We start from the raw sequence: 14,423 nt of genomic DNA, 5'->3' as shown, positions 1-14,423 counted from the left end.
TTATAATTATTTTATCATGGTGGGAAGGGACATACAAAGAGAACTACCTTACAGATCCCTGGACAAAACAGCATGTGATATGCATAGGATTCCACAATTACAAATTAAATATAATTTCCTATTGCGCCTTAATTTTTCTCTCTTTGATCCCAGGATATAGGCCACTTGACTTGGTACTTACCTTTGACACTGGCAAGTCCTTTTTGCAAGCAGATGTTGCTTTGCCTGGGCCATCCTCTCCACTCGTTGCTGCCGAAAGAAATAAAAACAAGCGTCTCTTCCATTTCCTCGTATCCACTTTCCAGCCTCCCGGCCCCTCCCCAGCTTCCACATCTGAGTGAGACTTTCTGCCTCTCCTTTCCTCATGAACACCCAAAGGCCCACCTTTTTCCGTTTCATAGTTACATAGGTGGACAAGCACACGCTTACGAGGGCCAGCAACAGTAGCGCCACACCGGCTCCCCAGGCCGACTCCATCAGAGGGAATCGAGGCTGCAACGAGGCCTCCTCTGTGGGAAAATACAGAGTTGAGACTAAAGGACAAGAGGAGAGATGCAGTGATCGTTAGACCCCGTGTGGGTCTGACAAAGTGCACTCTGGCCCACAGAAGCCTCCGCCAGAATAAATTTTGTGGCTTTGCGGTTTTTTGTTGCATTGTTAGCTATCTTGAGCCTGGCGAGATACAAATATTTTAAATAAAATTAATACAGCTGTTGTGCTTTAAGGTGCCCCCAAGATGTTTGGGTTGCAACCAGCGAACGCAGGATCATACCCACAGTGTAGTTCACCCTGATCTTCACTTTGTCCTCCACTATGAGGCTGCAGGTCCACAGCCCTGCCGTTCTGATCACGAGGCAGTCAGAAATCTCTTTGGTTTCATTCCCACTATCCCAGCGCAACAGAGCTCCAGGCGGGAGAGGAGCGGAGATGCTGCAGCAAAATTTCACCTCGCCTTCTTTAAAGAGCGGTCCTGGGGGCGTGGCAAAGACTGCAAGGAAGACAAGAAAGGGAAACGGACAAGGAAATCATGGGTGGGGTCCAGCCACTTTTTTTGCTCCATCTTAGCCAACTCCCTCCTTGTTAAGTTGTCCATCCTACGTGGCTTTTTTCAGTGCAGGTCCCATGAGCCCAGGCATAGCCTTTTGGGTGGCCCAAGGAGGATCACTTCCTCCCCTGTTCACCAGTGGGAAAAGCTAGTTGAATTCAACTCTATTTCTGCGAGGCTCAAGAGAAAATATGAAGCATCCTCCTTGGGGTGGCACTTTTTGGTAGAAAGCCCCTTAGCGCGTGGCCAGTTGCACACGGTGGCCTTAGCTACACATAAGCCCTGTTCAGAAGTTACAGTGAATTCATGTGCAATTTTTTCTTTGTCCCTTGAGTGCTTCTCATGTTACAATCAATGCATGTGCAGGTGAACATGTGACACAAACCCTCTCTTTATCCAGGCTGGTTTCATCCCTGGTTTTTAATCCCTGGTTTCATTTGTCAAGTGAACGTGTGGCAGTTCTTCTTATAAGCAAATGTGAACAGGGCTATGGAGGTTTAGTAGTGGTACATGTAGATGAGATGAGTAGAGCCCTGTGGCGCAGAGTGGTAAGCTGCAGTACTGCAGCCCAAGCTCTGCTCACGACCTGAGTTCAATCCTGGCGGAAGCCGGGTTCAGCTAGCCGGCTCAAGGTTGACTCAGCCTTCCATTCTTCCAGGGTCGGTAAAATGAGTACCCAGTTTCCTGGGGGTAAACTGTAGATGACTGGGGAAGGCAATGGCAAACCACCCCGTAACAAAGAGTCTGCCAAGAAAACGTCGTGATGTGACGTCCCCCTATGGGTGAGTAATGACTTGGTGCTTGCACAGGGGACTACCTTTACCTTTATGTAGATGAGTATTGTGCTACAGTTCCTCCATCATGTGCCCAGAGTTCTTTAAAGCCAGGCTTTAACTTTCTGTATTGGCAATATGTGATCATTCATCTTATTATCCATCTTATCTGATCACAATGTCCTATCATTGCACTTGGGAATAGGCCGTCTGCAAGTTAAACCACACACTTGATATGGTGGTCTTTCAGAGAGGATAGCAGGCCTTCTTCTTATTGGACTCTTGCCATTACGGCTTATCAGTGGCCTTGAATACTTCACTCCTCTTCAACTAGCGAAAAACAAGTGAACAGTTGCAGCCATGTAGCTTCTATCTAAGGGCCAAGCTAGAAGTGCCGAATTACACTGGAGTGCAAGCGAACAGGGAGGAATACATGTGAGTCTGTTCACTTGCCACTCAAGTGTAATTCGGCGCTTCTAGCTTGGCCCTAAGTCTCAACGAACCCCCTCCACAGCAGAACTTCAGCTCAGATTGAATTGCGAAAGTAATGCCGTGCAACTGACCAAAACTAGGGGTCTGCCCCCTGCCATTTCTTGGGGTTCCTGACAGCAGTATAGGGGAGTAGACATATTCGCTATTCTGTACTTGCTCATTTCTGTAAATTGTCAGAGGGATTGAATAAATCTCTTTCCCTTTAACATCTCTGTGTTGATTGACCCTGGCCACACAGGTTTCCATCTTATTCTTATTTTGAACTACTCCCCTCTTTTACAATCTTTGCCAATCTTTCTTCAGCAAGGAGGAGAATGAAGTGCAAGATGGAGAGAAAGAGAAACCTTCAGTCTTTTATCCCTTGATCTCTCATTGGAAAAAGCAGACACAACCCAGCCCAGCTTCTTGTATGCCTTTCGTTGAAAACATACAGGTTGCCACCTGGTGTTTGGGGGGACTGTCCAGGGGAAACGGTCCCCAAATATTGGACAGCTGCCCCTGCCCCTGCCCCTCCCCTGCCCACCACCCATCACCCATGGCTGCCCAGCCTCCTGCAGCTGCATAGTGCCGCCAGCTCGGGGAAGTGGCCAGCAGCCCAGGCACCCTGGCAGGGAGTGGGGGGCATATAGCAATAATCTAGTCCAAAATCATAGAGAAGCAGGACAGAATGCGACCCCTTGCCATATTCTAAGACCGCAAGAAAACAGCGGGGTGGGGGAGAGTATCTGAGACTTCCTCCAGAAAAACCTGGAGTGGTCTTTGGCCTGCTTTGAATTGCTGCAAGCAATGTAGGATTGCCAGCCTCCCGGTGGGGCCTGGAATTACAACTGACCTCCAGACTCCAGAGATCAGTTCCCCTGTAGAAAATGGCTGCATTGGACTCTGTGGCATTACATCCTACCAAGGTCTCTTCCCTCCCCAAACCCCACCCTCCCAGGTTTCACCCACACATCTCCAGGAATTTCCCAACCTGGAGTTGGCGACCCTACTCTCACAGGAAAGGACACGTAGTTCCACCTCGGAGTTCAAGCGGAAGTTGCAAGCTTCCTAGCCCGATCTTATGCATGGCTACTTTGATTTCAGTGGGACTTTTTTTCTGTGGGGCATACTTTTGATTAAGCATGCACTGAATGCATCTCCAATGAGTTTAATTGCTAGGCTGAAGAACTAAAGCATTTGTAGATTCGTTGGTGGGGGAGAAACAACTTTAATTGGCAGGGTAGAAGCTCATGCTCATTTTTGTAGAGATGAGGAGGTGCTTTTGGTTCTGGTGCATCATTTGCTGAAACAGAGAACATAAATGTGAAGCATGGTCTTTCCTTCCAACAGCAGTAGATCCCAGAGTGTAGGAGGGCAGGTTGGTGGCCAGTGGCTCTATAGGAGAGGATGGGGCCTCTGTTGTGACAGGCGGCATCAGCAGCAGTAAAGTGGATGGGTGTGAGGGTGCCTCTGTGTGAGCAAATGAAAGAAACAAAAAACGCCCAGAATTCATGAAAGAATTAGTCTCTCTCTACATGAGATGCCTCAGCACATGTTTGTCAAGTGTAGGGAGATGCAACATTAGCTGGGAAGCATAGTTTTAAAAGACAGAGCCGGCAGAGACTGCCCTGCAGAGGGTTTGTTAATTTCATCTTTGCCTCCCTGAAGGCCCTGTCAGTTTCACAATCCCTGTGTGGGATGGCAACAAGAGGGCAGCGAGTAGAGGAAATGGGCTGGAGCTGCCTTCCGGAGTTGGTCTTGGAGCTGGAAATGCTACAATGGGCTGAAGTTTCCCTTCTAGCATTTCACAGCCCCTTCACACAGCTCCAGTGTATAGCAAAGCCTTTGCTCGGCTGCCAGTGCTGTCTTTTTAAACTACCCTTTCCAGCTAACATTGGTTGTTTCTAACATGTCCTTAAAGGACAGCTCACTCACCAAATGCTCGTGGCTTTTTTCCTTCACTCCACACATCTCAGATTTCAAAGCGGTAGCGGGCTGTTTTGCTTCCGTTTTTTCGGCGCCTTTTATGAGAACAGAATTTCCCACACTTTCCTGCATCCCTGAAAAGGTGCAGGGAAAACGGAAGCCAAACAGCCCGCCACCACTTCGAAATCAGAGACGTGTGGAGTGAAGGAGAAACACTGCCAACATTCGGTAGGTGGGCCATCCCTTTAAGGACATGTGGCAATGAACATTGCATCTCCTGACATGTGTTCTTCATGTGTCCGATGTGTCATGTAGAAAGACTCTGAGAGAGAATGGAAGGAGAGATAAGAGAAACAGGATGGTTGAAAGGGGGTGTGCGCATGGCTATAGGATCATGGGAAGCTTGGCTGACATCCCTGAGAGTTCCACTTTGCATGAGTTTGAATTCCCAGCTGCACATTTACTGATTGTTTTTTGGACTACAGAATCACATCCTCAGCATTCTAAATTCTTACTTTAAAAAATATTTTGCTGCGTACCTGTGTATTATACATGTGTAAACCTCCATCATATTCACCTGTATGATTTCCACGCTGAACTGTAAGCAGAATCATGCCCTTCTAAGCCTACTGATTTCAATGGGCTTGGAAAGCCATATGTCAGGGTAAGGTGGCACGGCTGTAATTCTTGCTGTCCACTTGAAAGACATCCAGGATTTGCATTGTGTTAGGGGAGTCGACATTGATTTGGAGTGATGTCTGCTGTTGCTTGGGGCCAGGGCTTTTTTTCTGGGGAAAGAGGTGGCGGAACTCAGTGGGTTGCCCTTGGAGAAAATGGTCACATGGCTGGTGGCTCCCGCGGCGCACAGGGCAATCTCAACTCCCCTCGGTCTGGAGATCAGGGGGCGGGGCCACCAGCCATGTGACCATTCTCAAGAGGTTCCGGAACTCTGTTCCCCCGCGTTCCCGCTGAAAAAAAGCCCTGCTTGGGGCAGAGAGCTGTGCATCTGAGATGAACAGAGCAGATTCCGCAGGCTCCACCTTTCCCCACTGGCATCTTTCCTCACCATCCAGTTCAGATGAGCCCTGTCCTTTCCCCTGCTGGGCTCCCCTCCTGGCTGCATGGACCCCCACTCCTTTTGCCTACTGGCTCTTCTGCTCAACTCTTCTGGGCTCCACCCTTGATCTTCTGGCCCTTGCCTTGGGGACTCTCTGTTGTTCAGGAGTTGGTAACCCTTTTAATCAGTTTTGAAGTGAGCAATGAAAATTCTTTACCAGTTAGTAGCCCTAGCTCAGATCAATAGCAAATTGCCATCAAGATCAGCTAAATGAAGAACCTTCCTTAATTAGCTAATTCTAGCTGAGAATGAGATGTAGGAAGAAGAGCAAGAAGGAAGATGGTAGCAGGGAATCACTGTGAAATGACCGGCCATCTCTTAAGGGTTTGTGGCCCTCCTTTTGGCTCGGGAAGAGGGGTGTGACCCTGTCCATCCTGTCCATTGACCAGCCGTCTGAATGTATGGAAAGCCTGGAATTCTATTGCTGTTGCTATAAGTGTGGTCTTAAACTTCTGCACTGATCGATACTTTGTTGTTGAGAAGCAACATCTGCTGTTGGTCCCTGGCCCGGGGGAGGCTTGGTTGGCCTCAACCAGGGCCAGGGCCTTTTCGGTCCTGGCCCCAACCTGGTGGAACTCTCTGTCTGAGGACACCTGGGCCCGTCAGGATCTTCTATCATTCCGGCGGGCCTGTAAGACGGAGATGTTCCACCAGGCGTGTGGTTGAGGCCAGCATGAGATCCTCACTGAGCCTCCCACCAGCCTCCCACTAAGAGTGGGGTTATAGAGTGTCCACCGGCCGGCTGCCCAACATATGGGTACAGCACGGGGCTATGTAGTGCCTGTTCATTAGCTGACCCACGTATGGGTTGCAGGACATTATCTGTCCGCTTCCTTCCCCCTGTATGCTGATGGGCAGGAATCTGGAATTGACCCCATCTTGGGACAGTTATCATCTGTTTATTGATTTTATGATGAACTGTTGTTTTATGAATTGTTTTAATATTTGTATTATATTTTTATAACTGCTGTACCTCGCCCTGAGCCCACTTGTGGGAAGGGCGAGTTAGAAATGTAATAAATGTAATAAATAATAATTCCTTTAATAAAGTTATGGATGATCATTGGAAGTCTGGTGTTGAATGATTAAACACACACAAAGGCGATGGTTCACTGTTGAACTGGACACACCCTTGTGTGTGTTTAGAGCAGATAGGCTGCCTTGGTGGCCCATATGAGGCAGAAAGGTGGGGTAGAAATTAATAATAAATACGCATGAAGCCGTGGCCACAGTTTTGCTCGTGATCCCTAATGCCTGTGACCAATGCAAGCATACATTTAAGATTCCATAGTCTGCAGAAATCTCCTGTTCTTAATTATACACATGCTACTACACAGAAAGGGAAGAATATTTAGTCTTACCTTCCATCACGATCAAATGGATGGTCTTGTTCAAATACCCACGGTTAAATCTGAGGCTGCAGGGGTACCATCCAGCATCCTTAAACTGGACATTGGGTATTTTTTTCTGATCACAGTCACCGCTGGCATCAAGAAAGACAAGACTTCCTGATATATTCCCAGTCAGGAGTTGTTCCTTAATGTTCAGATCATTTTTGTGTTGGGAGTTAAAATGCAACTCATGCGAAAAGGTCACTGTGCTATTAACGGCTGCAAAGATCTCTTTATCTGATGCGCTGAGAAAACCTAATATCACAACGGAGAAGAAGAGACTAAATGTTAATTTCTATCTTCTTCATTAATAGAAAGCATTCCCTTTCCCCTTTAGAGTTCTGTTGGCCACATTCTGACATCGACAGTGAAATGCTAAGCAGAGTCACTCCAGTCTACTGGGCTTAAACTGGAGTAACTCTGCTTAGGATTTCACTGAAGGCCACTTAGAGGGATTTTTAAGACAAAGAAGCCGACAAGGAGGAGATTCTTCAGAGGGAAGCCAGGAAAATGAGAACAATGTCTGCAGCATTATCAAAGAACTCATGTGAAGTTTGGCAAAGCCATCATTTGAAGACAAATTGGGGGGCAGGAAGATGAAGAAGGTGTCTTAGACCCTTTTCAGAATAGCTGTTGTTACTCATCTAAGCAAGAGGTTTACGGAATTATTGATACAGCTTCCTGAACATCTATCCCAAAGGGTTACTGGATCACTGGGGGGCTGTTTTCAACAAGGAACAAAGTGCTAGAGGAAGGCTTAAACCTCCTCTTCCCCTTTTCCATAGCTCTGATCAGAATCATGCTCCCCAACCCCCATGCACCAGGAGATCAAGACAAACAACCCGCCAGTGTCCTGTGCACCCTTAGAGTCTCTCTATGCCTTATTAAGTACCTAGGGACGCTCAAGTGAACCTCATTTCACATGTCCCCCCTCCAACTTTCCACGCACTCGCTCACACAGCCACACTTCAATTGGCTCCTCATGAATACATTCACGCATTCAATATCAGTTCCTCCTCAACTGCTAAAAGTATCCCCGTTTTCCCCACATCCATTCATGGAAATGCAGATCTTGAAACATTCTCACACCTTAAAGAAATGCAAATTGGCAGTTCAAAGGAGCCTACAGTATTTTTTCTCAAAGGGAATACAGAACTGAATTGGCACTTTGCCAATTGGCGCTTTGCCCTCCCATGAAATCGGTCTTCACATGCATTGAGCAAGAACAGCCTGCACATGAATTGAGGACTGGACATACAATCCTGCATTTAAGCATCCCCAGGTACTTAGTAACATGTAAAATCAAAAAGAGTCCAGTAGCACCTTTAAGACTAACCAATTTTATTATAGCATAAGCTTTCGAGAATCAAGTTCTCTTCGTCAGATGCCTGATCAAAACTGGGCAGATACAGAAGAGGAGGGGGAAAGAGAGAAAAAAGGGAGGGGGCATAAATCACAAGAAGGCAGAATGCAATTAGCATGGAGGCTATCAAAACATTCCTTTGCTTGGAAATGTAAACATTTCCTTTTGGTGTGCAGTCAGTTTGTAGCAGTGAAGGTATCCAATGCCTATGTAGTATAAGCCTTCGATGACCACAGCTCTCCCTGCCAGCTGCATCTGACAAAGAGAACTGTGGTCCCCGAAAGCCCACACCAGGCGTCACTGGGCTCCCCCAGATCACGCCTCTGTAAAGAGAATCTGTTACCTGTGGTAATGTGATAACCATTCATAGTCTCTATTCAGTCCCCGCTTGACAGAGTCAAATTTGCATATGAATTCCAATTCAGCAGCCTCCCGTTGGATTTTGTTTTTGAAAGGTTTCTGTTGAACCACAGACTCTTAGAGAACAGTAACTGTTAGCTCCCAAACTGGAGGGGGCCGCGTCTTGCCTTATCTGACTTGCAATAATACTCCCACCATACATTTTTAGAGGGGCACCCACTCAATCTCCCCCATCTGCTCTACCACAGCTCTTCCCGTGTAAACCACTTCCTCTAGTGTTAATAACTCAATGAAATCTCTATTTTCAAAGCTCATGTTGTTATTGTCGTCATCATCATCATAACTACTGCACTTACATACTGCTCTTCTAGACAGAGTAGTGCCTTGCCCAGAGCGGTGAACAAGTTAGTGTTATTATTATCTCCACAATACAGCTGGGGGAATGGGGCTGAGAGGAGTGGCTGACCCAAGGCCACCTACTGAACTCGTGGCAGTCGTGGGATTTGAACCAGTAGAGTGCCAGTTTGCAGTCCAACCACTTAACTACTGTGCTACAGCAGTTCAGTACTGTCATGACCTCTGCTAAGTCATGTTCGGACTCATCAGAACAGGAATCAGACAGACGCAAAGAAAAGACAGGAACACTGGTGGAAATGCACGTAACTAAGTACCTAAGTCCCCCACCCAACTTTCCATGCACTCACTCGCACAGTCACACTTCAATTTGCTCCTCATGAATACATTCATGCATTCAATATCGGTTCCTCCTCAACTGCTCCAGTTTTCCCCACCTCCCATATTGATTCATTGAAATGCTGATCTTGACACTTTCTTACAACTTACAGAAATGCAAATTGGCAAGTCAAAGGAGTCTACAGTGCTTGTTCTTGCAGTGAAGGCCTCACTTACAGATGCAATCACACAATTCTGAAAGCAGAATTCATATGTGCTGAGCAACAACAGCCTGCACATGAATTGAGGATGACACGTACAATTCTGCACTTGAGCATCTCCAGGTAATTTACAACATGTATCTCCACTCACTGTCTTCAGCAAATCAGGGGATCCAGGGAAGCTCTAGCAACATGGGATTTCCCTCTCAGACTCTGAGCCCCTGGCTTCTGAGAGCACATCACAAGAGCCTGCAGTCGAGACCACACCACTGGGTGATGCAGAGCCTCTAGCTTCCATGGCTGCATGCCGAGAGCTTGCAGGTGAGAGCTCGTCACAGAAGGCTCAGTAGACATTCCAGGTCCAAAGCCAGCTATCCCTCAACTGGGCTGTCTCAGGTCCAGGACCATCAGCCCTCCAGACTATGCCACCGCCCAGGAGCAGCAGAGGCAGCAGGCCCTTACAGAAGCAGCCCAGCCGAGAGTTGGTACCAGGATTGCAGCCCTTACACCAACTCTAAAGCGAGGCCATTGCCCAGTGGACTCAGACCTTTGCAGGATTCTGGCCCAATTAAGCCCTGGCAAGATGAGTCCCGTGCTGCCTTCAGAGGAGATGAGGTTGTTCTGGCTCCGTCTATTTAAACCTTGAGCTGGGAGTAGGGTTGCTGTCCTGGTTGAGTGGAGAACAGACCCTGGCCACTCTAGCATGGCTCTAGGAATCCAGGTTTGGACCCCAGAGGTCAGTTAGCTGCAAACAGCAGTCACTGATTGACAGGTGGGGAAGCTGGTATGCATTGGGGCTGTAGTGCTGAGGAAGTGGAGGTTTTAACTCTTTCTTGTGTGTTATTTCCCAAACTGGAGACTTCCTGTATTTATTTGTCTGTTTCACTTATACTCTGCCTTTCTCCAAGTGAGGCCAAAAGCAGCCTCATTGTTCTCTTCTCCTCTATCTTACCCTCACAACAACCCAGGCAAATAGATCCAGCAGAGTGGAGCCTCCCCCCGCCCCAACCCCAAGCTCTCTTTTCCTGTTGCTGTTCCAAGTGGTGTTGGTGAAATTTTTAAAAAACCTCCAGTGTTGTTACTTCTGGGGAAAATCCAGAAATGGTGGTGGGTAGTCTAGGAATCACTGGAAACTTGATGGTTTTATTTCTAGTGATTTCTAGAACTATCTGCTGTCACTTCCACATTTTCCCCGAAAGTGAAGTTGTCATGCTGGTGATGCTGCCCCCTACCATGTCCCCGCCCATCAAACTTCTGCTGGTTGGGGCGGTGGATCCACTGATGCTGACTGAGGTTTCCTACTGCCAGTCAGCTGGCCAGCAGGGAAAGAAGAGATGGGAATCAAGTAGGGGGGACATCGCCAGGGTCCTGACACACTGATGTCACTTCCTGTGTGCCTGGAATTGACATCAATTCATCACTGGGGGAATCTGAGGACACTCTAGCAACTGGGAAAAGCTCTATGGTTTAATCATAGGATTTTGCCCACGTATGCTAGGGTATCCCCAGGGTCCCCTGGTAACATGCTGATGTCACTTCTGGGTGCATGGGAGTGACAGTGTGTTGCTGGTGATGTAAAGTTTCCCCTCACCCCCACCAGTTGCTGGGGGGACCTGGCGACTCTGCCACTACCAACCCTAGCACCAGTTGTCAGGCTTGGCTTGGCCTGACACCCCTAGATGTGACTGGCTCAACATCACCATGCAAGCTTGAGTGGGGATGTGAAGCTGCGTCTTCCAGATCCTAGGCTGATCCTATAATCACTACACCACACTGGCTCTCAAATGCCTCCCATCCATGCTGCTTGAAAAGCTGGAACTGGAAAGAAAGGACAAGGACTCTGCTGTTCCAGCCTTTCCCCTTCCTAGGGCTTGAAACAGCCTAAGGGAACTGTTGCAAGCTGGATTGTCCACAGAAGACATCAGGAAATGCACTCTGTCTTTGCATTAGCATCATCTGCTGGTGCCAGCTCAGAGCTTCTAACAACCAGGATACATTGCCCACTTTGGTAGAATGCTCAGCTTGAAACTGTTCAACCTTTTGTGATCACCTCTATTTGATTTATATACCGCCCTTCAGGACAACTTCATGCCCAATCAGAGCGGTTTACAAAGTGTGTTGTTATTATCCCCACAACAATCACCCTGTGAGGTGGGTGGGGCTGAGAGAGCTCTGACAGAGCTGTGACTGACCCAAGGTTACCCTGCTGGCTTCAAATGGAGAAGTGAGGAATCAAACCCGGCTCTCCAGATTAGAGTCTTGCCACTGTTAATCACTATACCAAACTGGCTCCCAGTTTAGGTGAAACCCAGTGCCCTTTCTCAAAAATCCAAGAGTGCTTATGGGAGGATCAACAAAATGGCAGGCCCACAGGCAACAATGCCTCTATTGTTGCACCTTAAGCAGTGTCACCCTAAACAAAGTTTCACTCTTCTAAGCCCATTGACTATGGTTTCCAGGCAGTGGTTTTACCATAGAGTTTCCAACAATTCCTAGAAGTTTCTCCCAACACCAGTCTGTAGTGGGAGCAGAAGTTGGGGAATATCCTGCCTCTACAGGCTGGACGGGACTCCTACCATTGACTTCAATGGGTTTAGAAAGGTATAACTCTGTTTAGCATAGTTTCAAGTGAGTAGCTGTGTTGCTATGTCGTAGAAGATTCAGGTCCAGTAGCACAGTTGGTCTTTAAGATGCTACTGGATCTGAATCTTGCTCTTCTGTTTAGGATGCCACTGTAAATTTACTGCTTGTCTCTTAACATTAACATTTTCATTTTAACAGATCCCACAACAAATAACCAGTGATACCCCCATGAAGCCAGTCCCAGCTAGCTCTCCCGTTCTAGATTTTCACAGCCATAATTTGTGCTTCATGAAATGCATGCTAACTTTACTGTTGTGTGCCTTAACACTGTGCTTGACCTTTGAAACATATATAGTGCAGTGCCCTTGCTGGTCGCTGTCCTGCCTCTCTTCTTCTATCAGTTTTTTCCCTCTTTCTTGGGAATTAAATTCTCAGCATAGCTTTATCACAGCTTATTAGTCAACAAGACCCACGGTGAACATGTGGACTTTGTAATGTGTGAATAGGAGATTTAAGAGTCAAGAAACTCAATACCAGCAAGGAAGAGCCACTGGTACACACACCCCTTTGGATTAGGAGCATCGGCATCACAAAGGGCCAAGCTACAAGTGACGAATGACACTTGAATGGCAAGTGAACAGACTCACATGTATTCCTCCCTGTTCACTTGCGCTCCACTTGCCCTCCGTGATCGAGTGGAGGGCAAGTGGAGCGCAAGTGAACAGGCAAGTGGAGTGCAAGTGAACAGGGAGGAATACATGTGAGTCTGTTCACTTGCCGTTCAAGTGTCATTCGTCTCTTGTAGCTTGGCCCTTAGTGGATTCAGAATACAGGGACAGGGACTGATTCCTCTAACCTCATTTCCCTGCCATCTGGGTACCAATGACTTACATCAACGGCTTTTCCTACCTATGACCGTGACTTTGTAGGGGATCACCAGCCCGAGGACGGAACATTTCCAGATCCCGTCATCCTGAACATGAAGCTCTTTAATTCGCAGCCTCTGATTGTTGTCCATTAGAGTCCAATGCGGTGGGTTGCCCCTCTCATGGCGGGGGCTAATCCATTCGATTGTGACTTGTTCCAAACTAGCAGGATGCAGCTGCAGCTCTAGGCTCTCACCTTGCAGGAGAGATCCTTCTGGAGAGCCCGTCACTGTGAAGGGAAGAAAGGCCGTGAGCCCCTTACCCTTACCCTCCTCTCCAGAAACTGGAATATGAAAGAGGACTCGGCATTTCCTTTTCCTTCCTTCCCATCCCACCATAAGAAGAGCCCAGCTGGATCAGAGCAAGGGTCCATCTAGCCCCGCAACCTGCCCCACACAGCGGCCAGCCAGTTAGTCCGGAGGGCCAACAACAGGCCACAGAGGCTGAGGCCTCCCCCTGAAGTTGCCTTCTGGCAGTGGGATTGAGAGGTTGACTGCCTCTGCATGGGGAGGTTCCCTTCAGTCACTACGGCTAATAGCCACAAAGAGATCCCAACATCCCTTACCTTTCAAAAACCGAAGGTGAATATTTGTCTCTCTTCCATCAACAGCACAGGTATAAAGGCCTTCCTCTGCTTCTGGCATTTCTAAGGAGAATTCCCCATTATCTGTACCTTTGTATTTGTTGCTTGAGAGGTTAACTGTGAAGAAAATGGTAATATAAGGAGATGAGACTCCTCAGGAAAAGTATGTACATCTCCTCCATGGGCTGGATGTGTGTGAAATGTATAAGCTGGATTTACCTTTCCAAGGTCTCCCTTTCATATAGTTAAGAACTTTTGTCCCATTGTGTTTCCATATCACAGTGCCTGGATTTTGGTTTTTTCCAGCATCAGGACAAGAAAGGGTAAAAGGCTTGCCAGCGATGGCATAAGCATGTTGGTCCGCAGTCACGGGAAGCAGCACTCCTGAGAGACAGACAGACTTTTAAAAATGAAAAAGCCAAAGGAGGTCAATTACATTAGAATCTTGGTTTTCCAGGCCCTTTGACACGACACTACACTGTTCCATCTCTCTGTTTCATGGTGTTTTTAAAAACTTCCTTGGTTTTCATTTCCTCTGATGTAAAAAACTGCCCTAGATTCTTTCAGAAGGTCCAGCGCTAGGGTTGTCAGGCCCCCTCGATCTCCCAGCGGGAGATTGGGGCCTGGCTCTTACCGGGGGGGGGGGGATGCGCATGCAGAGTGCGCGTGTGCACACTTCTGCAAGCGTGATGACGTCAGTGACATCACCACGCAGCCTGTTTGGGCATGGATCGGGCCCATTGTGGGCCCCTGTGGAGCGTGGGAGCGTTCCTGCACTCCACAGGGGGCCACAACGGGCCCAATCTGTGCCAAAATGGGCCCGATCTGTGCCGAAACGGACCCGATCTGCACCAAGATGGGCATGGATTGGGCCCGTTTGGGCACGGATCGGGCCCGCTGTGGGCCCCTGCGGAGTGCAGGAACGCTCCCGCGCTCTACAGGGGCCCTGATCCAGGCCAAAACAGGCCTGATCCTGGCAGTTGCTGTGCGCA

At 48.1% G+C, this 14,423-nt stretch overlaps 1 protein-coding gene across 1 annotated transcript in view; it reads right to left on the bottom strand.

Annotated features, from left to right (window-relative positions):
- Positions 1–14,423, bottom strand: part of LOC129345694 (uncharacterized) — a 79,395-nt gene that overhangs the window by 34,696 nt on the left and 30,276 nt on the right. The window contains exons 3-9 of the mRNA XM_055002919.1: positions 13,634–13,815; positions 13,414–13,531; positions 12,832–13,077; positions 6,694–6,978; positions 773–1,003; positions 385–509; positions 182–249 (exon numbers count right to left, since the gene is read on the bottom strand). Coding sequence (XP_054858894.1) covers positions 182–249; positions 385–509; positions 773–1,003; positions 6,694–6,978; positions 12,832–13,077; positions 13,414–13,531; positions 13,634–13,815 — 1,255 coding nt within the window. The remainder of the gene's footprint in view (positions 1–181; positions 250–384; positions 510–772; positions 1,004–6,693; positions 6,979–12,831; positions 13,078–13,413; positions 13,532–13,633; positions 13,816–14,423) is intronic.

The sequence above is a fragment of the Eublepharis macularius genome, chromosome 18, assembly GCF_028583425.1.
Source record: "Eublepharis macularius isolate TG4126 chromosome 18, MPM_Emac_v1.0, whole genome shotgun sequence".
Taxonomy (NCBI): domain Eukaryota; kingdom Metazoa; phylum Chordata; class Lepidosauria; order Squamata; family Eublepharidae; genus Eublepharis; species Eublepharis macularius.
Note: the sequence above shows the minus strand (reverse complement) of the source record. Positions and strands in the feature narration are given on the sequence as shown.